The 26189-nt window shown below is 34.6% G+C and overlaps 9 protein-coding genes across 9 annotated transcripts; 3 read left to right on the top strand and 6 right to left on the bottom strand.

Moving 5' to 3' along the window:
* Positions 1-1063: 1063 nt before the first annotated feature.
* BX663DRAFT_561417 (uncharacterized protein) lies at positions 1064-1570 on the bottom strand (the record flags this gene model as incomplete). Its single annotated transcript, XM_051531923.1, has 1 exon — positions 1064-1570. The coding sequence occupies exon 1, from the start codon at positions 1367-1369 to the stop codon at positions 1064-1066; it is 306 nt and encodes a 101-aa protein (XP_051382275.1). The 5' UTR covers positions 1370-1570.
* Positions 1571-1622: 52 nt separating this feature from the next.
* Positions 1623-2222, top strand: BX663DRAFT_510634 (uncharacterized protein; the record flags this gene model as incomplete). Its single annotated transcript, XM_051527778.1, has 1 exon — positions 1623-2222. A coding segment is annotated over exon 1 (182 nt), but the record flags the coding sequence as incomplete, so codon positions are not given.
* Positions 2223-7552: 5330 nt separating this feature from the next.
* BX663DRAFT_435776 (uncharacterized protein) lies at positions 7553-8079 on the bottom strand (the record flags this gene model as incomplete). Its single annotated transcript, XM_051523144.1, has 3 exons — positions 7553-7706; positions 7774-7873; positions 7938-8079. The coding sequence occupies 3 exons, from the start codon at positions 8077-8079 to the stop codon at positions 7553-7555; spliced, it is 396 nt and encodes a 131-aa protein (XP_051382273.1).
* BX663DRAFT_71055 (uncharacterized protein) lies at positions 7859-9046 on the bottom strand. Its single transcript, XM_051532293.1, has 4 exons — positions 8627-9046; positions 8282-8563; positions 7938-8227; positions 7859-7873 (listed from the first exon to the last, which is right to left on the bottom strand). The coding sequence occupies exons 1-3, from the start codon at positions 8886-8888 to the stop codon at positions 8121-8123; spliced, it is 651 nt and encodes a 216-aa protein (XP_051382272.1). The 5' UTR covers positions 8889-9046; the 3' UTR covers positions 7859-7873; positions 7938-8120.
* A 515-nt stretch (positions 9047-9561) lies between these two features.
* BX663DRAFT_435827 (uncharacterized protein) lies at positions 9562-9852 on the bottom strand (the record flags this gene model as incomplete). Its single annotated transcript, XM_051523149.1, has 1 exon — positions 9562-9852. A coding segment is annotated over one exon (291 nt), but the record flags the coding sequence as incomplete, so codon positions are not given.
* On the bottom strand, positions 9853-10308 carry BX663DRAFT_531307 (uncharacterized protein; the record flags this gene model as incomplete). The annotated part of the gene is made up of 1 exon (XM_051530373.1): positions 9853-10308. The coding sequence occupies one exon, from the start codon at positions 10306-10308 to the stop codon at positions 9853-9855; it is 456 nt and encodes a 151-aa protein (XP_051382270.1).
* BX663DRAFT_71047 (uncharacterized protein) lies at positions 10233-11420 on the bottom strand. The gene is made up of 3 exons (XM_051532292.1): positions 11249-11420; positions 11090-11153; positions 10233-11025 (listed from the first exon to the last, which is right to left on the bottom strand). Exons 2-3 carry the CDS (start codon positions 11145-11147, stop codon positions 10355-10357), a joined length of 729 nt encoding a protein of 242 aa, XP_051382269.1. The 5' UTR covers positions 11148-11153; positions 11249-11420; the 3' UTR covers positions 10233-10354.
* Positions 11421-12890: 1470 nt separating this feature from the next.
* Positions 12891-14545, top strand: BX663DRAFT_510623 (uncharacterized protein). Its single transcript, XM_051527777.1, has one exon. It carries the CDS (start codon positions 13034-13036, stop codon positions 14495-14497), a length of 1464 nt encoding a protein of 487 aa, XP_051382268.1. The 5' UTR covers positions 12891-13033; the 3' UTR covers positions 14498-14545.
* A 475-nt stretch (positions 14546-15020) lies between these two features.
* Positions 15021-26181, top strand: BX663DRAFT_552217 (uncharacterized protein; the record flags this gene model as incomplete). Its single annotated transcript, XM_051531352.1, has 9 exons — positions 15021-15069; positions 15156-15313; positions 15405-15695; positions 15759-15968; positions 16037-16428; positions 16483-24916; positions 24983-25861; positions 25956-26072; positions 26140-26181. The coding sequence occupies 9 exons, from the start codon at positions 15021-15023 to the stop codon at positions 26179-26181; spliced, it is 10572 nt and encodes a 3523-aa protein (XP_051382267.1).
* Positions 26182-26189: the final 8 nt, after the last annotated feature.

Raw genomic sequence — 26189 nt, 5'->3', positions numbered from 1 at the left:
AGAGATTATTCGTATAAAACTAGTATATTGTACTTCACAGCATAATATTCATTCTACACTCAGTTTTTAATAATAGTCATTGTTAGAATGTTCGAACAATAATAATAATTATATACATTATTCAAACAGGATTATGACTGGTGTATTCAATTACATTATTGTTCTTGAGTGATACATACATATCATATATACATTGATAATATTGAATATTGTTAAGCAATGAAATCTTATACAATGATAACGATAGTAATTCATGAATAATTGGTATTGTTGCAGTTAGACATATTCACTGAAAATTAATATTAATGTGTCGCTCATCCCAGTGATAATAATTCGTTATGCTTCTAGGAACAGCGACAACTCAGGGAGAAAAAAAAAGAATAAAGATATATCTTATTGATCGCAGAGTTATTCGGAGACAATGTTTTATGTAAAACACTTTATTATAGTAGAACTTGTCCATCTGAATCATATTTCCTTTAATAACACTCACCTTGTAAAAACATATAAATAGCCCTCGATAATTTCCATATAATTTTTTTTGGTTGTACAATTTTTTGTATTGTCTAATAAACTATACAAAGTTTTCACAGACTTGTCTTTTGTTCATTTCTCTTTCTCTATCTTTTTGCTAATCAAAACAGATTCAACTGTTTTCTCTAATTTTTTCATAGACAAAGCACAGTTATTTCTGGCATGTCTATAAACGGAAGACTTACTAACAGACAATTCAGAGAACTCCTGGTGCAACATCTCCCACATTTGCATAATAGTAATAGTTGCAAAATCGTCCATAATTTTTGTTAAAAATACTGTGTGCTCTTCTTTTAAATCAGAAACAGTTCCAACAACACGTTCTCTCTCTCTTTTTTTTTTTTTTTTTTTTTTTTTTTTTTTTGTCTACGCATCTTCCCCTCTTCCGTCTATTGTTTTCGGAAACGGTAAGCTGAACTTAAAACGATACCAGTTCGTAAAGCTGCGTCTTTTGCAGGAACCATCTCTGTTATCAAGCAGATAAACTCTTTGATTTGTTCCTGCTTGTACTTTCTGTACTTCAAAGTTTTCACATTTTCTTTATTGTATTGTTGCTGGCAAGTTTCTTAGCAAATTCTTCAACAGTGGGCTTTGCTAGTTTATCGTTACTTTCATTCTCATCTTCACTATTATCTGCGTTATAGTTATTCTCTTCTGAGTCAAGAGCTCCTAGTTCTTCATTAACTTCTTCATCGAGATCCATAGCATCTGAGGAAGGCATAGTGGTTTCCCATTTAGATCTCATCATAGACATCATGCTAATATAAATCTCGGTAATTTGTTCCTCTTCCTCTTGTTGGAGGCTTAATTTATTCATTTCAAAATCGGTGTTCATTAATATAATGTTTTTTTTAGTATTTTAAAAGGAAGACCTTCTCAATTTTTTTCTGAACTTTTATCGATTTTTTTCTTGGCTGTTATCAATTTAGCTCTCTTTTCTCAATTTCAGTGAAAACATTTTATCAAATCTGGCTTTAAATTTATCATTTTATTCCAGAGCCTTTCTCAATTTTACTGAAAAAATACAATAATTTACAAAAAAAAAAAAAAAAAAAGAAATCCTTTTTTTTATTATTACTTGTTTATAATGCCTACAATAACTAGAAAGCGAGCAATTTGCATGTTATTTGGTGCTACATATAGCGACGAGAATTGTAATAAATATGTAAAAATCATTGACGAACTAGAAGGCTTGGATATTTGCTATAACGAAGATCCCATGGAACCAATTGTAATCTGTTTAAAAAAAATAAAAAACAATCCTTTGCAATATAGAACCTATCCGGATAGTTTGGAAGATGATTAACGATACTTATGCTTATCGTCTTGAAGTTTAGTTTCTCCTTTCCCTTTATAAGGGGTCTACATATGGATGTGTGTGTTCAGATTTGGAGAATCCGAGCTTAATTGTTCACATAAAAAATAAATAAAAAACAAATAGATAACATTCTAGAAAATGACCAGATTGTGAATTGATTGCCTTATTAGAAATAAAGAAAGTTACTCTATTTATGGTGAGTTTGTATAGCAGGAGTGTCAGCACTTGTAATTTTTATGATTACTCAATTCTCAGTCGAAAGAAATTTCTCAAGATAATTTCTTGAGATCGTCGGAACAAAATAGGAAATGCTATTATGCTAGAATCTTCTTGAATCTTTATGTAACAGCGAATTCAAAGATATATAAAGGAATAAAATTTTAATATTATACTATCAATCTTCTTTTTCGCTCGGTCATTACCAGCTTATTTGTCACACACTTTCATATAAAGTTGCAAATATTTTTTCCTAACATTTCTTTACTAATATTTTCAATGTCCTCCCTTGAAGAATAATTTCACATGATGCAGCAACAGATCGTTGCCCTACAAGAACAATTACAGAATGCTACCACTACCTCGATGCAGTCAGCGGATGACACTGCTATCTTACCTCTACACTCAATGGGTACCCGACCCCATTACGACTGGTCTCCTTCAGAGGGTCTTTCTGAACTGATGAATTTAAATGCTCCATTGAACACTTCACCTTTACTTACTGACTCCGAACGTAAGACGATCATTGAGTCTTACCCTCCCATGGCCCATTTGGATTACAAAGCACCCGCTACCATCCCAACAGCGGAGCGCCTTATGAATAAAGGCCAACGTTACGAAGACAATTCCATCAAGCAATTCCAATATTTGCTATCTGCAGTTTATCGTCCCCTTGACATTCTTAGTCATGAACTTGTCTCATCAGAAGCTGGCAATCCAAACTTGGAACATTATTGTACCATGCTTCAGGATATCCGAAAATTGTTGTTACATCTCGGTGCATCAATGACTCAAACCCGTAATAACATTGCTCTTCGTGCGATTGATCCTTCGTTCTCCATGAAATCTACAAATGAAGTTAACTACACTCTCCCTTTGGATGTATTCCACGACACTCTGATTCAACAGACTGCGGCAAGAAAGGCCACTCGGGAAGCAACCATCAACAAACGCCAACGTCGTCGCTTCCAAAATGGTAATTCTGGCTTGAACAGCTCTTTCTCAAACGTTTCCAATCAGCAGTTTTTTCGAGCCGGTCCACCCTCGCAGCAGGGTGGTTTTCTCAACAACACCAACAGCAACTACAGCAACAACAACAACAACAACAACAGCAGCAGCAGCAGCAGCAGCAGCAGCAGCAGCTCTCGTCCCAACAACAGCAACAGTGGCAACAACAACAACTACAACTACAGGAAGAACACCAACCCATTTCGTCAGTAACCACATCAATACTTACAGCTACAACACTCGACCCAGTAGGATGTCGTCTCAGCAAATACTATTTAAACTGGACAAAAATTCCCATCAACTCATTCGTCGACACCATAATTCAACACGGTTACAAGATTCATTTTCATACTACTCCACCTACAACAATAAATCCAACATCCATTCACCCTCTATCTCAAGATCAAATACCTCTGATCGATCAGACTATCCAAGAACTCTTATCCAAACAAGCAATAGAACCTGTTTCCCCAGAATCGGTTCAACAAACACCAGGGTTTTACAGCTCCATGTTTGTCATCCCCAAGAAAAATGGAGGCATTCGCCCAGTCTTCAATCTCAAGCGCCTCAATCAATACCTTCACGCTCCTCATTTCAAAATGGACACATTACGAGAAGTATCATTAATGATCCATCAAAACGATTACCTAGTCTCAATCGACTTATCGGACGCATTCCTTCATATAGGTCTCCATCCAGACTCAAGACGGTTTTTACGTCTGAAATGGAAGGGTCAAGTCTACCAGTATCGTACAATCGCTTTTGGTTTAGCCTCAAGTCCCTATGTCTTTACCAAAGTCTGCAAGCCCATTTTAGAACACTTGTGATGGAATGTAAATAAAGATAAAAGATAAAACAAAAAGAGAAAAAGAGAACAAAAGGAAGTATAGTTTGAGACTGTTTTTATTTAATAAAAATAAAGAATGTTAAGAGAAAGTTAAAGAAGAAGTTCAAGATTATTTTGTGTCTAAACAACTGCTTGTATTTATATTAATGAATCCTGAATCAAAGAAATAAAAATAACCGTCAAAGAACATGAGTCATGAAACAGTGTTAGTATTCGGATATACGTCTTGTTGATTCAAGAGACTGATCTATGGATTATCTATTGGGTGTTATAATGATCTGATCAAGTTTTAAATAAAAAATTTATTGTTTAATCTGAGTATATGTTCCTGATATCTTTTATGTTTTATTTTATTGGATCAAAGACGACCTGAATCCTTTATCAAGGTTATAAAAATAAATATTTAGAAATGATACGATGTCTTATAATTGATACATCTAGACAATTGGATGTCAATAAGTTTTATATTATTTACAAGATGTTATATGCAGAGTTTTATTTCATATTCAGGCTTATATTTTATCCTGTATTATGTAGTTCATCTATTATAATATTACTTATGATTATATCCAGAGCTTGTTCTATAACAACACTTACGCTGTCAAGGCATCAGGATCTCTGCTTACTTGGACGACTGGCTCTTGGTAGCAGACAGCAAAGAATTAGCTCTTCAACAATCTCAAAAGGTGGTTTCTCTTCTTCAACAACTAGGTTGGCTCGTCAACTTCAAGAAGTCGGTCTTAACACCCACGCAACAACTAGAACACCTCGGCTTTGTATTGAATACCACAAAGATGACAGCGTCTCTCCCTCTCAAGAAACTTCGCGACATCCGGCGATCGATCAAGCAAGTGTTGGACAAGCCCAATCGTCAAACTCCTCGAGTAATACACAGCTTGACGATGCGAATACAGGCAGCTACGTTTGCAATTTTTCCAGCTCGACTGTATACTCGACATCTCCTGTATTACAAGAATCAAACGGTCAAGACGGATGCCGATTGGGACAAACCTCGACCATTAGATCAAGCCAGTCTGGAGGAACTCTCATGGTGGTATCACAACCTCAAGAAATGGAATGGTCGTTCATTCCTACCGTCAACACCGACTCAAACTATTTTTGTGGACGCGAGCGATACGGGTTGGGGCTGCAGTTGGAAACAGCATCGAGCTCATGGTTATTGGACTTCAATGGAGGCGGAGCAATCAATCAATTGGAGAGAGCTCAAAGCGGCCCACCTGGCTCTCAAGACTTTTCCTATTCCGGAGAACTCTACAGTGCTGATCAAGACAGACAACACCACCAGTCTTTCATACATCAACAAACAAGGCGGGACACGTTCTCTCCCATTACTGGAACTGGCGACCGAAGTTTGGAATTGGTGCCTTCACAATAAGATAATGATTCAAGCACAACATATCAGTGGAATACACAACACTATAGCCGATATGGAATCTCGTCGAACATTTTTCAAGAATCAGTGGCAAATTCGCCCATCGATTTTCCACCAGATGAATCAACTGTTGGGCCCGTTCTCGATCGACCTCTTCGCCGACAGGACAACCAAACTGTTACCAAAGTACGTGTCTTGGCTTCCCGATCCGGACGCTATCCATACGGATGCGTTTACCATCCCATGGACGAAGTTTCCGCATCCTTACATCAATCCACCTTGGAACCTCATCACTCGGGTACTCCACAAGATTATACGAGAAAAACTTCCCCGGGTCACTCTAGTTGTGCCATACTGGCCCAGCGCGATTTGGTTTCCTCTAATTCAACGTCTAGCACTAACGGATCCATGGCTCCTGCCCCCACAATCGGTGCAAACGACATCCCCCAAGACTCCACACCCACTGTTACCTCGGAATTGGATGCTCTCCGTGTGGACATTATCAGGAATAAACTAGTGCGTAAAAACCTCAATGCACAAGCGGTTGAGGATCTACTAGTAAGGCAGTTGGCAAACAATGGGACTAATCGGGGCTACCGTAAGAGTCAGTTACGATTTCTGGCCTGGGCTACTAATAATGGGATTTCTTATACGGCTTACACTCCTACAGATCTAGTAAACTTTCTGGCTGACATGCGTCAAGAGCATAATCTACTGGCTTCCACTCTTAAGTCTTTACGTACAGCGGTGGCTCATCTCCATGACAACTCTAAAAGTATTAGCGAAAGTGAACTGATTAACTCTTATATAGACCATATGTCAAAGGAAGATCCTCCAGTATCTATACACCGGCCAACTATTGATGTGTCTCCAGCTTTTGCCTATGCTCGATCTATTGCTTCCAAATCCTCTACTCCAATCCTGTTGTTGCAACAGAAATTGGCTTTTCTCCTGGCAATGGCTGCTTTTCTCCGTCCGTCTGACCTGGTTCGTATCCCCTATGCATCGTGTTCCGTACTAGAGAATGGTCATCTTCAGTTTCAAGTGGTCGCACCGAAAGAAACTCGCAGTAAACGCCGTATTATCAAACCTTTCACGGTTCACCCACATACCGAGGATTACGAATTATGTCCCGTTCAATGCTTTAAAGCAATCCAAGATCATCCGGCACTACAAGCTCGTCCAGACAATTCGACTCTCTTTGTCAAGTTCAACAATATAAAAGAATCGTTATCCGCATCGACTGTTTCTAAGTGGTTACATCGTCATTTCATCTCTTTGTGTACAAATGAACCTGGGGTCTCTATTCGATTGTTGGCATCTTCTAGGGCATTAGATCTAGGTATTTCTCGAGACAGCATTGTGGCTCTTGGTAACTGGGCTTCATCAGAAACATTTGTTCGTCATTACCAGCGGAATCAAATGGCGCAAGTTGACTTTACATCGACGATTCTATCCAGTCAAGACGAATTTTTTGATGCTTCTGATTCCTTTCAAGCTCTGGATTAGCATAATAACATTTCCTGTTTTGTTCCGACGGTCTCAAGAAATTCTCTCGAGAAATTTCTTTCGACTGAGAATTGCTATTTAGACCTGAAGAACAAAATAGGAAATGTTATTATGCCCACCCTTCAAAAATTTTTATTTACTTTATTATATTTAGTTTTTCCCCCCCCCCTTCTTTCTTATTATTTGACCGAGCTCAAATTCGATTGATAGTATAATATTAAAATTTTATTCCTTTATATATCTTTGAATTCGCTGTTACATAAAGATTCAAGAAGATTCTAGCATAATAACATTTCCTATTTTGTTCTTCAGGTCTAAATAGCAAATTTGAGACATATTTTATTTTACGAGGATTTGTAATATTAAAGTATGTCTCAAATGTTGACTTGGTTTTAATTGCCTCACATCGGTGAGTTTGATCTATTTCCAGATCAAACATGTATTCACCGACTTGAGAATATACACCGGTCTCACCTAGCTGAATACCTGTTGTCTCAAATATGAATAAAATATTTATATAGAGCTTATCATTGATTTAATAAAATAGTAACTTTAACTCTAGTTTAATTCTCATTGTCTTATTGCATAACATGATAAATCAGAGTTCACCAATACTTGTGCATAAATCATGACGATATTAATTATAGTGTGAAGTCTATTATTGTAATAAAGGAGATGTCTCTGGGACACAACAAGATTAAAGCATTAGAATTTGAAAGTAGAAAGTTTATTTTTTCGACCTTTGTTGAGGTCTATTTCTACAGTTAAAATTTTGAAGAAGTTTCGAGTTATTAAGCAACAACTCCCCTCTTTCGTAGATGTGGACCTTGTTATTAAAAGGCAGGTTATCAATTATTATCATTGCCAGATTTTCATTTTTTCTAGAGAATTACAAAAACCGTTATAATTTTTTTTAATAGTGGATTTTTTTTTTTTAAATCTTATTACTCAAGGAAATCTCTGAGATCTTCGCAGTTGGTAGTTAATCCAGCGTGATCAATCGCCACCAGGCATACTTTCTTATTTGTGGAGATGAAACTGATCAAATCTAATAAAAGTTATAATTTCTGGTTACTTTTTATATTAACAACTTTGACTTTGATGCTTATTACCATTTGTGTCCCCATCAACCTCCAACTCGTCAAGAACAGCTGTTTTTGGTTTGTCTCTTTTGTTCATTGGTTCATTTGCTTTGCTGGAGAAAGAGACAAAAATACGCTCAACAAGCGATCGGCCTTTCAGACAATCTCTCATCAATCGAAGTAATCTGAGGCGAGTTTCATTGCTTTCGTTTCCTAGTGATTTTCTCGCGTATCCAACAACTTTGTAACCATTTTTTTTAAAGCATTTACATTGGTTTGGTAATTATGTAAATATTTGGCAATATTATTGGCAGTATCGACTATAGAAGTATTAGTTATTTTAAATATCTGATTTTTTTTAAATTCTAACTTGCCTAAGAATTTCTCTTTCATAACATATAAATTTCTCACTTGTACTTTTTCGTTGTCACTAGTGAGAACTCTCTTGTCAGGAGACTTAAGCAGATCTACTTTTGCTGACTTGAGCCACTTACCAAAGCTGCTTACTGTTTTCTTATTTAATAAATCTGTGTGTTTCATTAGCAACGCCAAAATCTCTTTTGTCTCCATTCTTCTACATTCATAAATGTCATCATTAAGAGGATCGTATGGTAAAATGACGCTGTTAACAAAATCAACAAGTTGTGCCTGGTTGGCTGTAAAGAATAAACTCTAATTAAATTATGCAGCAGTAAAAGTTTTTTTTTTTTTTTTTGTACCTAAGTTGCTCTTTTTAAAAACTTCATCTTCTTCTTTTTCTAACGTCGGACTCATTGTTTTACTGTTATATGTGCTGTATTTTAATGGGTATGCATTGATTTTGAAGGTTGAAATAACAATAGGCTCCATGGGATCTTCGTTGTAGCAAATATCCAAGCCTTCTAGTTCGTCAATGATTTTTACATATTTTTTACAATTTTCGTCGCTATATGTAGCACCAAATAACATACAAATTGCTCGCTCTCTAGTTATTGTAGGCATTATAAACAAGTAATAATGAAAAGAAAAAGTGAACACGGAGAAAATGGATGTGGAAATGGACTTGGAGATGGACACGGAGGACTGAGATTAAATAAAACGTAGTCCATTTTTATTTAAAAGGAAAGGAGATCGTCAAAAAACCTAAATTCTAAAAAACTCGCTGTTTTTTTCTAAACTAAAAAGGGGTTAATTCTCGTTTTTTTTTTTTTTGAAGACTTCCCAAAAATAAAATATAATTCTCAAAAAAGTTTATAATCTTCTCAAATATAACTGAAAATACAGTAAAGGTGGGAAATATTGGTTAATTTAGAAATTTGAATGGTGATTATAAAAAAATAATTTGAGGCACACTAAAAAAATGATTGGTGGAAAACCGAAAAACGATTGGCTCACCAATATTTTCAAGTAAGCTCAGAGCAATATTTACCTGCATGAAATAGCGAAAGCGATAACTAACGCGGATAATCATAATTGTTACTGTTGTTTTTGACGTGAAAACAAAAGATGTTTCTTGCCATTATTGCTAAGGTTTGTCAATATCTTTTTAAAATTTAGTATTACCATCAGATCTCGATTCCATATTCTTCTTTTATATTCGTGTTCATTTAAGCAATGTATATTTTCACAACTACAAACAAATTTGTTATATTATTTATCAATTAACTAAAGGTTTTTAACTTTGTATTGCATACTGAAGTAAACCATGGCAGAATACAGTAGGCATTTTTTCACGCTGAAATGGTCTTGGATTAGCAACGAGCTTAAACTTCTCTAGTCTGTTTTCACAATTGGGACAGGAACTTGAGGTACGAAATTCATCGACAAGATGAACCTTAAATCCATTCTTTTTTAGCATATTTATGAGTCCCTTATTTCTTGTTGATTCTTGAAATTTTACATTTGGGGCAGGCCAATTATCAATAATTAAAATGGGGTCGTGCCCAAATTTTTTGCTTAAGCTTTTTCACCAAAGCCAGGTCATCTTGGTCATAGAACAAATTTGAAAGCCTTGTTGTTTAGATTCACTATCTCTCCCCCAAATTTGAGATCTGTTGTCCATTTTGAATGCTGTCTTGTTCTTTAAAATAGGGTGGTCGATAATATTTGAATCTAAGGTCATATAGCAAGGGATAAATGTGGTTCGTAAAGGAAAGCAGGAAAATTGACGTAACTTCTCTGAAACAAATAGCTCGGATATCTTCATGAAAGCTTTGTAGTGACATTCTGGGTTCACGTTTACGTCATAAAAAATGGAATCCTTCTTGAAATTGTAGGTATCTGGGTAACATTGTAAGATAGTTTTGATTTTTGTTTTTGCAGAATCGTCCAAGATTGCCGCTTCTGGCATCACTTTCTTTTCAATAGCACTTTTCACTTGGTTACATGGATCATAAACCTTTTCTCGCAATGCTTTATTCATGACTTCATTATTTAACCTCTTTTTCTTTAACTCTTCACGCAGATCGCTAACCAACTTCTTTTTTTTTTTTGAAAAGCTTGTTTAGAATCCCCCTTAATCTGTTACCAAAATGAACTTTGATATTGTTGACATAGGCAGTTTGTATCTTTGTACATTCATATAATGCTCTCTGTTGAGCGTACGGCAGCCCGATGGGTGTATATTTCGCACTTTTACAATATGACTCTTTATGCTCTGAAATTAATGTCCTGTAATTTGCCTTTCTATTTTGAAGCCTTCCAGGTATAGTTTTTCTATCAATCAGGCTCAAAAAAACTTTCACAAAAAAATCCTTTCTGATATATTTGTCCAATTCAAATTTAAAATTTTCCTTCAACTCTTGTAGAAATATATATTTGGAGAAAGCGAATGTATGTGTCACTACTATGTTGGTTGCATCAACTAGCTCAAACAAAGCTTGCATGTGCATTGGATTCCATATAGACTTCACAGTTGCTTTTACTGTTATCACCTGCTTTTTTGTTTCATTTTTGTCCAAGGAAGAAGAAACAGACACAGCAGTAGAGGAAATAAATCTTTGAGGCTCATTAAACTTGCTAGACTCGCCCAAGTTTGGAAAGGCAGAGTCCAGAATATGGAGAGAAGGCGGCATATCATTTGCTTTTCCTTTTCCCTTAACTCGCTTTTGAGCCTCTTTACGCGGACTACTTTCTCTACCTATTATGAATGTAATGCATTAAAGCAGCTGTTTTACAGCGTTAAATTTGCCCATATGACTTACTTTTTTTTTCTATACTTTGTAATAGACTGAAAGTCATCAACTGAATTGTCATCAACATATGGTTCTAAAAAAAATTTGAATATGATATATATTTTGTGTTCATTGGAATTTTGAGCTACTGAATCATATATAGATATATATGGCACCTGCTGTCTTTACCTTCAGTAGACTGCTCCGTCTTGTTTTGAAGAGATTGAAGTGTCTCTTTGTTTCCCTTTAATTTTTACGTTAGATTTCACAAGTAAGCTAAGTGTAGATTATGTGGATAAAGAGGAAAAAAAGACGTTGAAAATAAATACAAGTTCCAAACCGATTGATATATACGAGCTACTGCGAATTAATCATTATTCCTGAAAAGGAAGTTCTCTGATAACAGGTTGGATTTTGATAACTTTCAATCTATATAATTACATGAAATTGTTTCAGTATTATTGATTCTTTATTAGTATATCATTATTAAACAAAACTTCTGTTACTCTTTCATTGGTGCTTTATATAATCTTAGCGTCTATTGTCTTTGAAAGAGTTGATCAATTCAATCTATTGGATCTGTGTGTTTTAAATCGGGTATTGAATCAAATAACTGCTATTTATCTCTCTGTATATGCTCTCAAATGAATAAATAACAAACTAGAGAATGTGTTTAACACTTGTAATTTTATTCATTCTCTGATATATTCTCTGTTCAGCAAAGCTGATTAATTTACTGTATCTGTTTGTTTTTATTACGTTTTTTATTTGACACCGTTGCTTCGAAGTCAACATAAGGCTACATTTGTGCGATATCAAGTATGAATACTCAATATGTAAACAAAATATGAATGGTTCATGAAATGAAGAATTCGGATCTAAACTTTGATAGAAACCGTGTGTTGATTTATGTATTTAACTCCATATATTTACTAGTGAATTGAATGCAATTGAGAAATTCTGGGCTCTTGTAAAAAGGAAGTTAAGCGCGAGAATCTGATGGCTGAAGAAAATTTATCCGAGAGAGTCGCTCATGCTTGCAACAATGTACGTGTTAGTGATCTTTATGGATTTCGTAGCCACTTTTAGCTTCATTTTAGTTATCAGAAACGCTCAAAACAACTTTTAAAAATGACCAATCATTTTTTGGTTTTCTGCCAATCATTTTTTTAGTGTGCCTCAAATTATTTTTTTATAATCACCATTCAAATTTCTAAATTAACCAATATTTCCCAGCTTCACTGTACTGTAGATTAAACAGACCTGTAATTCACGCTTCGAAATGAAAGTTACACCTGTAATTATTGATAACCATTGTATCTTAGTTTGCAAAAACTGTTGGAATGTGATTGTATTCCTGCCATAAAATCTCTTAAGCAACATTACTGGTCAAGATAGGTTTTTTCTACACTCCCTCATCAAGTACAATGATAGCTTCATTTTAAACCGGATCTTTCCCTTGTGGAAAATTTTGTATTTATACCCATAAACTTGTCCATAAGCCAGTTTTATGTTTAATAAATCTGTATCAATTTTATCCATTGTGTTACAAGCTTCAAGATTCTGTTTGAAAAAATTCAAAGGGCGCTTTACATATTCATAGAGACATGTATTTTTTCAGGGACATTGAATAGATTTTTATAGTGTACATCCTTTTGCATACACTTTGTTTTAACATCTTTGTTCTTCATATAAATGTCATCAAAAAGGCTCGTTGCACAAAAAAAAAAAAAAAAAAAAAAAAAAAAAAAAAAAAGTCAGAGATTTCTTCCCAATAAAGTAGAGGGAAGTTTTTTTTTTTTTTTTTTTTTTTTTTTTTCTCTCTTCTACTATATAACATTTACCGTATATAATTATTTACCCACATATATTGTCTACATATATTTTTTTGTATAATAAATAAATACCAAGCTATTTTTTTTATTAAATATTTATAGTCTTATTTTATACATCTTATTTATTGTAAATATAACTATGAATAGTAATGATCAACAAGCTGAATTTCCTATAATTATAAACTTGAAAGAAAATACAATTGATGAAGAAAATACTGATGAAGAAGAAAAACATACTAGCAATACTGAACAAGGGCAATATAACTATATAGAAGAAGCATTTGATATACCACAAACAGCAAATGATGATTATTTAACATTCGATTTAGCTCAGCAAGATGATGAAGCCTTTCATTTGGCAAACAGGACATTTTATACAACATGTCATAAAATCTCCCGTCAAAACAGCCCTTCTTATCGAAAAAATCCTCCTTACAGCTTTTTGGAAAATTGGTTAATACATTGCGTATTTAGTAAATCTCAACAAATTCTTTTAAGATTCCCTATTATTCAACCCAAAGTTATGATAACCGAAGGCGATTTTATTTATACTCCTCATCAAATGGCAACACATGAACCACAGCAATCAATGAACTATGATTATGATGAAGAGGATTATGATTATGATGATACATTTATTATAGGTGATGAAGGTGTCTTAGTAATGGCTGCTTCTGCACCGGATGCTTCAGAATTCATGACGCTTGATGATGAAGATGATGATAAAAGAATGCAATCTTATGTTATAGATGAAAATATGTGGATGAGTCATGGTCGTTATAATTCAACAGGTCTTACACTTCATGTTGTGAATCCTGATGAAGATGAACAAAAAGATGTTCAGAATCAATCCATCTTGAATCATTCTACTGAAACTATGCCTATTGCGCACCGTACCAGTAATTCATTTCAAAATCAACTTCAAGTAGTAAAGGAAGAAGATGAAGAGACAGAAGAAATTTTTGATATACAAAAGCAAGAAGCATCACAAAGACAAATAATGTCTGCTGATATTATTCAGAGGTATCGATCTACTGAGATGCAATACATTGCTGCTAATACTCCAAAGTTAATATACAGTAATACTGCTACCACTTCCCTGGATAATTCAACTTTATTAACAATGAATGATGAGCAATTAAATCCAAATGATAACAATAGTGATTGTAGTAGTGATCATAGTAACCTTAGTAGTGACTCTAGCTCTTGTAGTTATTCAAAACCTCTTCAAAATACAACAACATATTATTTTGATGATGAAAAGTCTACAATGACATCTCATCATTCCGCTTCATCATCGTATCAGTCACTAGCAGATATTATTGATAGACGCGTTCAAAACAATCTTGGATCATCGTATGGCACCTTACCAAACAGTCAACAAAACGCTATAGAAGATCAACTATCACCTTTAATGCAGATATCTTTTTGCCTAGTTGATACTACATGGATGGCTTTAAATCTTGCTCATTCATACTCAGAAGACGAGGCAAAAAGCGCAATGGGTTTTATATCTTGTATGTTTAAAATTTGGAAAATTTTGTTCTTGGGAGTTGAAATGATGTTAGGATGGGGAAAAAATAAGCGCTATGAGGTTGTTTAGGCATTCTAATTTTATTAGATTCGTGTTTTCTTTTTTTCTTTTTTTTTTTTAAATTATATTGCTATACTTATATGACTATTTATAACTATTTATTATATGCTATATACACTTTATATATATCCATATACATATATATATATATATTATAAACAATTCTTTTATTATATATATTATGCACTTCATATACATATTCATATTTTGTATACATACTATTATTACTACTTGTTTTGCACTTGAACTTAATAAACTATTTATTTCTCTCTTTTCTTTTACTACCATTTTTGGGCTATGTGACTAATCTTTATAATTATGCGGTCACATCACGTGATTGTAACTTTTTCATATATCCTGATAGTAATTAACCTTTTTGCATTTCAATAAATCTTCTTGAATTTAAGATACCTTATCTCTATTTTTTTTTTTATTATTATTTAAAAGCTTCATTTCACGTCTCCAGAGGGTTATTAAACAAAAGCTCCTTTTTTTTTAATAATTTACTAAGCTTTTCTTCTCTAATATAATAATGACAACATTACAAGTCTACGCGCATAGACTTAGTGATCCTAATTTAGGTAAATAAATAGTAAACCATATACACATGTACATATATATATATATATATATATATATATATATATTACTTATATGGCATTTCTAGCTCCTGGACTAAAAGTAACGATTGCTAATGAACTCAGAGATCAGGTAGAAATATTTCAAACTTTAGAGTATCCAAGGTTTTTAGCAACTCTAATTCCCGTCTTTATTGACATTCTGCAAAATGGAAATCCTGTCTTTCAAAGTAATATCCCTGAGCAAGTACGTTTACAACAACAACAACAACAACAACAACAAAAAAAAAAAAAAAAAAAAAAAAAAAAAAAAAAAGCATGTTAACCTGTTATTTTAGAAACTTCGTAATATCATTTTGGAAATTATTCACCGTTTACCACAAACAGAAGCTTTGAAAGGATACGCACCAGATTTGTGTAGAATGTTAATGCACCTTTTAAAAGTAGAAAATGAAGACAACGCTGTTGTGTGCGTGAAAATTATTATCGATTTGCATCGGACATATAGAGAACTATTAGAAGATCAGGTTCAACCATTTCTGGATATTGTTCAAGAAATATTCAAAAATATGGAACAAACAGTAAAAGACATGTTTGACGCTCCATCTACACCAATTGGATCTGCTACTGTAAATAAAGAATTATAATTAATGTGTCTTTATGCTAAATTTTATTATTATTGTTATTAATAGCCTGGTATAAATCCATTATTATCAAATTCACCTCGGCCGAATTCACCACCTGCAACAGAATTACCTGAAATGCCCCCTAAACCGTTACAAAAAAGTATGTTTAGTTTTAAAGTATTAACCGAATGCCCCATTATTACCGTCTTACTTTTTCAGACACATCGTCGATATGCAACTGAAAATATTATTAAATTTGTACCCTTGATTTTTCAGGTACATCAAATTGATTTTTTTTTTTTTTTTTACCTGATAAAAAAATAACTAACTTTCTAGATTATTAGATATTGAGCCTTCAGGCAAAACCTCAAGCAGAAGCTGCAAGTGCTGCGCAGGCTCGTGGCGAAGTTTTTGTTGGTGTTAGTTCAGAAATTAAAAACCGATCTGTATACAACGACTTTATTGTTGCCCAAGTAAAGACAATGTCATTTTTAGCCTATATCTTGAGAAGTTATACCGCATTTTTACGGCCATTTCAAAATCAAATCCCTGAGTTTGTTTTGAGACTCTTACGCGAGTGCCCTCCCGAATCTTCGGCCACTAGAAAGGAATTATTAGTTGCCACACGGCATATTCTTTCTACTGATTTTAGAACGTCTTTTGTATCAAAGATTGATCTGCTGTTAAATGAGAAAGTGCTTATTGGAACAGGTGTAACGTCTTATGATACGTTAAGGTAATATGCATACGTTCATTTAGCTAATCATAGTATTCATTTTATGGTTTGTAGGCCTTTAGCTTATAGTATGCTTGCAGATCTAGTTCATCATATTCGATCTGAGCTTTCACCAAGTCAACTTCGTAGAACAGTCTATATGTATACACGTAATCTTCATGATCCGACACTTGCTCCAAGTATTCAAACAATGTGTGGGAAACTCTTACTTAATTTGATTGATTGTATTATTAAAATCCCCAATCGAGCAGAAGGACGTGGCTTACTAATGCGTATCTTGGATGCATTTGCTCATAAATTTGCTACTCTTAATATGCAATTTAAATCATGTTTGAACCAGCATAACAAAAAGAATCAAAAGTCAGAAGTAAAGCCTATGACAGAGACAAAATCAGCAGACGATGCTAAAAGAGACACATCGATATCGATAGAGACAATAGATGATGAGTTTGATTTTGATAGTGCACGCTCCATTCATACTGCTTCCTATTTACTTGATCCTCAGCAGGATGGTATTAAAGACGGAAGATTTCTTTTTAAAAATCTCACTATCGGATTGAAGCCATTATTTATTGGCTTAAGGCATTCTAATTCGCCACCTACAAATGAAATAAATCCTCAGTATTATGCACAATTTGCTCGAGGCTTTTCAGAAAACGATGTCTATATATTTATACGATTATTTAGAGAAAGTCTCAAGTGTTTTGAATATTATAATATTGATCATTATTATTCACTATCAAAAAATAAAGAAAGTACCGAAGAAAATTCTATTGGAGCAAATGAGCTATCATTAAAGATTGGCACTAAACTTTCAACTGAAGAAGAGATTATGGATACCCTTAGTATTGTTTATACACTGCTTGATCCTGCAGTTTTTCAAGAAATCTTTGCTTCACAGATGGAATTTTTCTTTGACCGTATGCTGATCAACACAGATTTAGTCCATATTGTTCAAAATTTCTTGATGAACGAGATTTCCTCACATGGTTTTACCTCGATTTTACTTCGTTTTTTGATTGATCGACTTGATCATTTAGGTGGTGAGGATGTGCATTATTCGGCTTTGATGCTCCATTTGTTTCGCTTAGCTTTCATGGCGATTAATCTTTTCCCAGATGCTAATGAGCAGATCCTTCAACCCTATCTAGCTAACCTTGTCACATCTTGTTTTAAGCTTTCATCTAAAGCAAAGGAGCCTGCTAATTATTTCCTGCTACTACGAGCATTATTTAAAAGTATTGGCGGTGGTCGGTTTGAGCTGCTTTATAAAGAGATTCATCCTCTACTTCAAGTTTTACTCGAAAACTTGAATTCACTTTTGGTCTTGGCACATCGTACTGATATGCGCAACTTATTTGTGGAGTTATGTTTAGCAGTACCTGTTCGCTTAAGCGCTTTATTACCATTCTTACCTTATTTAATGAGGCCATTGGTGATTGCACTTCAAGCAGATAATGAGCTGGTAACACAAGGTTTACGAACCTTGGAGCTTTGTCATGACAATTTAAATCCAGAATTTTTAAATCAGATCATGGCTCCAGTTATGCAAGAATTAATGAATGCTCTATGGAAACATGTAAAACCCTTGCCCTATAATCAGCAACATTCTCATATTGCTATGAGAATTTTAGGGAAATTAGGTGGTAAAAACAGACGTATATTTATTAATCCTCCCGAGTTAAACTACAACACATGCATAGAGAGCGGTATCTCTGTTGAGATCGTTTTTGATCCCAATAGCACCCCGCAGGCTCTTTCATTGGATAAATGTCTTGAAATTGCTTGTAAAACATTAGAGAAGCATGATGCTGATATTTTCTATAAAAAGCATGCATATGAATTTCTCAAGGCAAATATCATTTTGATGCTTGATTTAGATGAAGGACCAACGAATCTAGCTCAATCATTATATCAACGTGTAAAACGGCACCTTTTACAAACAACTAATACAGAAAAGGTAACGACAAAAGATAAAGTCAAACAACAACAACAAGAAGAAGAAGAAGAAGAATCAAAAGATATAGAAACATCTGACAAGGAGGAGGAAGCTGACAAACATGAAGGAGAAAATACAATCGTTGGAAATACTTTAAAGAAACATGGATTAAAGCCTGAGCGGTTTGTTGGTAATGGATATACCAAATATCAAGCAAAGCGTGTTGCTCAAGAAGAGGCATTATGCACTATGCTTGTCACTATCATGAAAGCCACTATATTACCTGAAATTGCGGATGATGCTCAATCCTTATTCGAAAATATATGTCGTCATTTTATTTTGTTGCACATTGGCGAAGCAATTGAAGCTAAGGAAACGGATAATAAACCTCTTTCAGACATGATGGATGAAAAGCTATCAAGCGTTAGTCTTAATACTACTATTTTAGTAGATGCTATTGTTAAAGTTATCACATCTTTGGACCTCGAGCTTCGAAAACGCGCGGAAGAATCGGTTCTATTTTGTTATAATTTTGCAGTCAAAATACTAGGCAGTAAAGAATTTGTCTGGCAATTACCTATATTCCGTGTCTTTGCTTCACAATTTAGTGCTTGCTGTTATAAACAGGAATGGTTCATTAAGCACGGCGGTTGTTTAGGCATCTCTATTATTAGTTCACAAATGGATATGGGGACAAAATGGATGCGCGAACATGAAATTGAATTCATTCGTTCTTTATTATTTGTCCTCAAAGATGCTTCACCAGAGATGGCTAATGCCAATACTGCTGAAGCTACACAAACTTTAGCCCATGTTCTTAAAGTATGTAATGGTATTGAAGGTGATGAGTCACCTGAAGCCCAACAGTTATTCCAAACTTTGATAGGACTACTTTTAGCAGAGTTATCAAACTCTAATAAAACGGTGCGTGAAATAGTACAATCATCATTTCAACTCTTGGCGGATCTAACGGGTAATGAGGTGACAGAGCTTCTAGCGCCTGTAAGAGAACGGTTATTAGCACCTATTTTTGCAAAGCCTCTTCGAGCACTTCCTTTTGCCATGCAAATTGGTCATATTGATGCTATTACTTATTGTCTGACCTTAAGACCACCCTTCTTGGAATTTAATGATGAATTAATACGTTTACTTCATGAAGCACTAGCAATCGCTGATGCTGAAGATCAAGCATTAGTAAGCCGTAGCTCACAATACAAGAACGCGTCTTCTTTGATAAATCTTCGTATTGTATGTATTAAGCTTTTATCGGCTGCAATGGCATGTTCTGATTTTACAAACCAACGTCAGTCACGTACTTGTACTCGTATCATTCAAGTTTTCTTTAAATCACTTTATTCTAAATCTCCAGAAGTCGTTGATGCTGCACATCGTGGTTTGAAGCAGGTGTTAGCACAACAATACAAGCTACCAAAGGAATTATTACAGCAGGGTTTACGACCTATTTTAACAACACTATCAAATTACAAGACACTAAGTGTTGCAGGTTTAGAAGGACTTGCTCGTTTATTAGAACTATTAACCAATTATTTCAAAGTGGAGATTGGTAACAAATTATTAGATCACTTACGACAATGGGCAGATCCTGCAGTGCTTCACGAGGTCTCTGAGAAAAACCTTTACGAAAATCATGAGGTCAAAATTATTGTAGCCATCTTGAACATCTTTCATTTATTACCTGCTGCCGCACATATTTTTTTGGATGGTCTAGTGTCAGCAGTTATTGATATGGAGGGCCATCTTCGTCGTTCGATCTCTAGTCCCTTCCGTCCTAATTTGATTAAATATTTGAATAGATATCCTGCAGAAACAATTGCCTATTTTTATGAACATTTAGATCATCCTCGTCACAATCGTCTTTTTATAGATATACTTGCTGTAGAGACTGCTGGACCACTCCGCGATGAAGTAATTAAGTCACTTCCAACATTGATTGAAAAAACATTAGGTGTAACTGATAATCCAGCTATGCATTTTCAAGGGATACGAATTGTTCATGAAATTGCCGCCTACGACTCAGAATGGTTACGCAGTTCTGAATTAATGGAGAGCTTATTAAGACTATGGCGTTCCCCCTCACGATTTGAAATAATGAAAAGGGATGATGATCAAGGGCTTCAAATGACACATGAATCCATGTATTTAGCACAAATCTTTATATCTTATCTTCGTGTAAACCCTGATGATATGGATGTTATATACGAAATCGCTACTCTTTTTGCACACGAATCTGTTATGGATCTTGCCTTCCTTCGTGAGTTTTTCTTGCGTGATATTGCTTTAGGTTATTCAGCAAAGAGAAAGCGGCTTATTTTAGAACGATTTTTACAGCAATATAATGATGCATCAGTTACATCTCATTGGCGTATGATGATTCTTCGTCATGTCGTTAATCCAGCTCTCTTAGTCGCACTCTTCCAAGCGTCTGAAAGTTGTGTTGAAATTTTTGATACAAAGATTATAGAACAACTTGACCTTAAGATTTGGAAACAACTCGGAACAGATTTAGATCAAGATGATCAGTATGCTGAAGATTCTCTCCGTATTGAACTCTTACAACTGACGGCAATGATTGTTCAATATGCGCCTCAATACGTAACTGATTTGCGTAAAGAAATTATCAAATTTGGCTGGCATTATTTGCGACTTGAAGATGCTACTTGCAAACAAGCCGCTTACGTTCTAATTGCTCGTTTTATTACAGCCTTTGAAACACCCAGCAAAATTGTTATTCAAATTTATGCTGCTCTTCTTCGTGCTCATTCATCAGAGGCCCGTCCTTTAGTTAAACAGGGGTTGGATATCATTACACCTGTTCTGCCTAAACGTGTACCTTTAGTGGGTAACGAAAAGATTCCAACATGGATCCGTTTAACTCGTAAAGTTGTTGTAGAAGACACTCATAGCATAGCTCAAATGGTTAATGTATACCAGCTCTTGGTGCGTCATTCAGATATGTTTTATGAATACCAGGAACACTTCTTACCTCAAATTGTAAATGCTTTACCAAAACTTGGTCTTCTTCAAAACGCTACTCCCGAAAATAAGTTGCTTAGTGTGGAATTATCTGAATTATTATTAAGTTGGGAGAGAAGACGTCTTAAAAATGAATCAAATAAAGATATGGAGGAAACATCAACTAGTGTTACTCCTTCAGGTAAAAGAACTGCCGAGCCGTTAGCTGAATCATCGAATAAAAAATTGAAGTCTGAGAATACAGATAATAAAGCTCTGGCAATATCTACATCATCCACTGCTAATCTTTGTAAAGATTACGTGCCATCACTTGCCTTGCGTGAAAATATAGTTGGTTATCTTGTTCGTCTGGCTTGTACCGTTTATAATCCATCCGATATAATTCAGAAAAGACTTGTTCAACGTGCGCTAGAGCTTATTAGACAGTTCTTAGATCCCTCTGTTTGGCCTGATGTCAATATAAAATTTATCCACTTAGAGCGTACATTAATAGTTAAAGAATTGAATGATATTTTAGCCTCAAGCGTGTGTAATGCTTTAGAAATATTAAATATTGATATCTCTCATAAGCCTAACGAATGGTTTATTATGAATATGAATCAGCTTTTCCGACTGTTAGAGGCAAGTATTAAATCAGATAATATGCGTATTCACACATCTCTTGAACCTGTTTTGTCGCATATATTCCGTGCAATCAATTCAACAATTAATCCTGAAAAGGGTGAAGAAACATTGCATCCTGATGTCTCTGGATTTGTTTCGCTAGTTGAGTCCACTATTGCTGATGGCATGACAAGTATGCACAACATATTTGGTATTTTTAAATTACTTCAAGCCTTTAGTACGGGTCGTCCTGAACAATTAGATCCATTTGTACCTGTTATGGTTAAAATGCTTCAGAAACTGACTAAAGAGTATATTACATCAGCACATGCATCTTCAACTGCTCAGGAATCGATAGTTAATCTCTTAATACTTGGTCTTGGAGTCTTAAAGGAAAGAGTTTCTTATCTTGGTGATCAACGTCGCTACTTTTTAACTTGTCTTACACAGTTAATTGAAAAATCACCAGATATAGTATTACTACAGACAATTATGAGTATGGTTAAGGAATGGACATTAAATAGAACAGAAACCTTCCCTACTATAAAAGAAAAGGCAGGCTTATTAGTTAAAATGATGACTATAGAAAGCAGAAATAATACTCAACTTACTGAAAGCTTTTTGGACCTAGTCATTAAGATATATAGTGATCCTTCTTTTGCTTGTTCAGAATTGACGGTTCGATTAGAGCAAGCTTTCTTGTTTGGTACAAGCAATAAAAACCCTTATATTCGTACACAGTTCATGCGTGTATTTGATCGAAGTATCAGTCATAATTTATATACACGTTTGAATTATATTTTGGGCATTCAAAATTGGGAATCATTAGCTGATACTTTTTGGATCCATCAAGCGCTCGATATGCTTTTTGGTGCAGTCAAAATTAATCCTCAAATATCAGCACCTCACACTTTAAAAATAAAATCAATTAAGTCAATTGGGAATCAAGCATTAGAGCCAACAGAAATGGATGTGCCTAATGAAGTCAATGAGATTATTAATCAGCATCAAAGTTTTTTGAAGGCGTTGCAAGAATATGATATTAATAATGCTATCTCTACTACTCGCTACTTACAATACCTGGATGACGATACGTCATTCAAACTTTGGATTGATTTATTTCCCATATGCTGGAATGCTTTATCTGGAACTGAAAAGCATGATATGATAAAGGTCATTATCAATTTACTTGCCAAAGAATACCATATTAAGCAAGTAGAACTACGTCCAAACGTTATCCAAGCATTGTTAACTGGTATAGCCAAAACAGGTTCGGGAATTAAACTACCTCCACATTTAGTCAAATATCTTGGTAAAACATATAATGTATGGCATACATCAATTGAAATTTTACAACAATTTACAACTACGGGTTGTGTCAACGAATCATCAAAAGATGACATCAATAGTAAAGAACGTACTTTAGATGCATTATGTGAATTATACGATGAGCTAGAAGAGAGGGATATGTTTTATGGTTTATGGCGACGTCGTAGCACCTACACAGAGACAAATGTAGCTGTCTCTTACGAACAAAGTGGTATGTGGTCACAGGCACAAACAATGTATGAAAATGCACAAACTAAGGCTCGTAGCGGTGTCTTGCCGTTTTCTGAGTCTGAGTATTTACTGTGGGAAGATCATTGGACAAAATGTTCACAAAAACTTCAACAATGGGATATTCTTATTGACCTTGCTAAACATGATAATAATACGACCCTTTTGCTAGATTGTGCATGGAGATTATCTAACTGGTCTATAGAACGTGAAGTCTTAGAACAAGCAATTTCACAAGTTTCTGCTACACCTACACCTCGACTTAAGGCTATGGAAGCATTTTTAGTTCTAATTAAATCTCAATTAACAGATGATCGACTTGCTGAGTTCAATAAAGTTTGCGAAGAAGGCATTCAGATATCCTTAAAAAAATGGTATAACTTACCACATATTGTATCACAGAGCCATTTGCCTCTATTACAAATTTTTCAACAATATCTTGAGTTACATGAAACAAGTCAAATTTTTGCTAATTTAGTCAATACAAATATTCAAAATTTCGAACAAAGGTCTACTGAGCTACGCAATGTTTTAGGCTCTTGGCGTGAACGTATGCCTAACCCTTGGGATGACATAGATATGTGGAGTGATATTGTTGCTTGGCGCCAGCATATCTTCAATACTATTAATCGTACCTACATGCAATTGATTCCCATGATACCCCCTCAATTATCTCAAGCAGCGTTACAAGGTGGGAATGCTTTTGCGTATCGAGGCTATCATGAATTAGGTTGGATTCTCAATCGATTTGCACATGTTGCCAGAAAGCACCATCTCAATGACATATGTATCAATAATTTAACTAAACTGTATACATTACCAACTATTGATACAAATGAAGTATTCTTTAAAATGCGTGAACAAATTAAATGTTATTATGACGATCATACACAATTGACAGCTGGTTTAGACATCATCAATAATACTAACTTGAGCTTCTTTACTGTTCAACAAAAGGCTGAATTTTTTGGCATGAAAGGCCAATTCCTTTCTAAGCTTAGACATTATAATGAAGCTAATGAAGCATTTGTTAATGCAGTTCAAATGGATCTATCTTTACCTGGTGCTTGGGCCGAATGGGGCAAGTACAACGACAAAAGATTTAAAGAAAACCCAAACGATTTAAGCTGGGCTAATAACGCCGTTAGCTGTTACTTACAAGCTGCTGGTATATATAAAAACGCAAAGGCAAGAAAATACCTTTTGCGAGTACTTTGGTTACTTAGTTTGGATGATGAAAACGGTACTGTATCTCGTGCGTTCGAAGGATATAAGGGAGATTGGCCCATTTGGTATTGGATTACGTTTATTCCGCAACTTTTAATGGGATTACATCAAAGAGAAGCCAAACATGCTCGAGCTATTTTAATGCGTATTGCTAAGCAATTCCCTCAGGTAAATATTATTTTACTTTAAAATACTATTTCCCTTTTTTTTTTTTTGACTTTTTAATTTTTGTAGGCTTTATACTTCCAACTTCGTACAGCTAAAGAAGAAATGTTAAAACGTGTAAATATGGCAAATATCTCAAATATATCTGTGGATCCAGCAGTCAAAACAGAAAGTCCTGCTGCAAACATATCCAGTAATTCAACTTTATCTAATACCGCTACTGCTACTACTAATCATAATAATAATAATACTGCTACCAATACAAGCAACGACGAGAAAGTGAAAGAAGATGAGGACAAAGAAATATCTAAATCTGAACCTGTTATTGCATCAACAAAAGACACCGAAATAGATGAAAAGGTAGCTGAAGACAGTAAAGACGAAAATTCAAAATCACTTGTTAAAGATTTATCTGATAAAGATAATAAAGAAAATACTATGGATATTGATGAACCATCTGAAAGCAAATATGAGCCAAATAAATCGGAAGAGGTAAAAACTGAAGAAAGTAAAGATACTACGGAGCCTGCTCTTGATGCTCAAATTAAAACTGATAACGATTTGGAAAAGAAAGATAAAGTTCCTGACACAAATGACTCTAATACAGATGTTTCAATTACGGACTCTTCTACTGTAAACAAAACTAACCCTGAATCAGTTCCTGGAAATAAATCTATTGAGTCTAAAACATCATCTCCTATGATAGCAGATACTTCTGCTGCCGCAAATAGTAATGCTAATAGATCCATTTCTGGGACTCCTGTATCTGCTACTTTGCATAGTGTTGCACATCCTTTAGATGAAATTATGGCTATGTTAAAGACAGGCTATCCTTTACTTGCACTATCTATGGAAACAACGGTTGATCAAATACAAATTAAATTTAAGGCTCAACCAGATGAAGATATGTACCGTGTAGTTGTGGTCCTTTATAATGATGGTCTTCGAGTAAGTAATTAATAATACAAAATATTAGCCATGTATACCATTTTTTATATGTGTTTATTTACCGTATTTTTTTTTTTTTTTGTATTTTTGTTAGCAATTGCTTTCACGTTTAACAAATCCTGACGATACGCTTCAACTTACAAACACAACAATTAGTAGTATCGCTCGTTTTGCTAATAGCCTGTATCCAGGACATCTGAAGGCTGCATTTGTACATGATTTTGTTTCTTCCAAAATGAATTTGGAAGAATATGTAGCTAAACTACGTATTTGGCGAGATAAATTTGAGGCTATGCTTCATGCTCGACCCAGAAAACTAAAGTTAGAA

The sequence above is a fragment of the Cokeromyces recurvatus genome (assembly GCF_025118155.1).
Source record: "Cokeromyces recurvatus strain NRRL 2243 chromosome Unknown BX663scaffold_14, whole genome shotgun sequence".
NCBI classification, from domain to species: Eukaryota; Fungi; Mucoromycota; class Mucoromycetes; order Mucorales; family Mucoraceae; genus Cokeromyces; species Cokeromyces recurvatus.
The sequence above is the reverse complement of the archived record's forward strand: the minus strand, read 5'-3'. Positions and strand labels throughout refer to the sequence as shown.

Excerpts from the sequence above, each read along its gene's own strand:
- BX663DRAFT_71055 (XM_051532293.1), bottom strand. The coding sequence starts at position 8,888 with ATGCCTACAATAACTAGAGAGCGAGCAATTTGTATGTTATTTGGTGCT. Across the intron at positions 8,564-8,626 it reads TTTTAAAAAGAGCAACTTAG|CCAACCAGGCACAACTTGTT; the intron begins GTACAAAAAAAA and ends TATTCTTTACAG. Across the intron at positions 8,228-8,281 it reads TATGAAAGAGAAATTCTTAG|TCGATACTGCCAATAATATT; the intron begins GCAAGTTAGAAT and ends ATACTTCTATAG.
- BX663DRAFT_71047 (XM_051532292.1), bottom strand. The coding sequence starts at position 11,147 with ATGTTGATGACAATTCAGTTGATGACTTTCAGTCTATTACAAAGTATA. Across the intron at positions 11,026-11,089 it reads ACAAAGTATAGAAAAAAAAA|GTAGAGAAAGTAGTCCGCGT; the intron begins GTAAGTCATATG and ends CATTCATAATAG.
- BX663DRAFT_510623 (XM_051527777.1), top strand. The coding sequence starts at position 13,034 with ATGAATAGTAATGATCAACAAGCTGAATTTCCTATAATTATAAACTTG.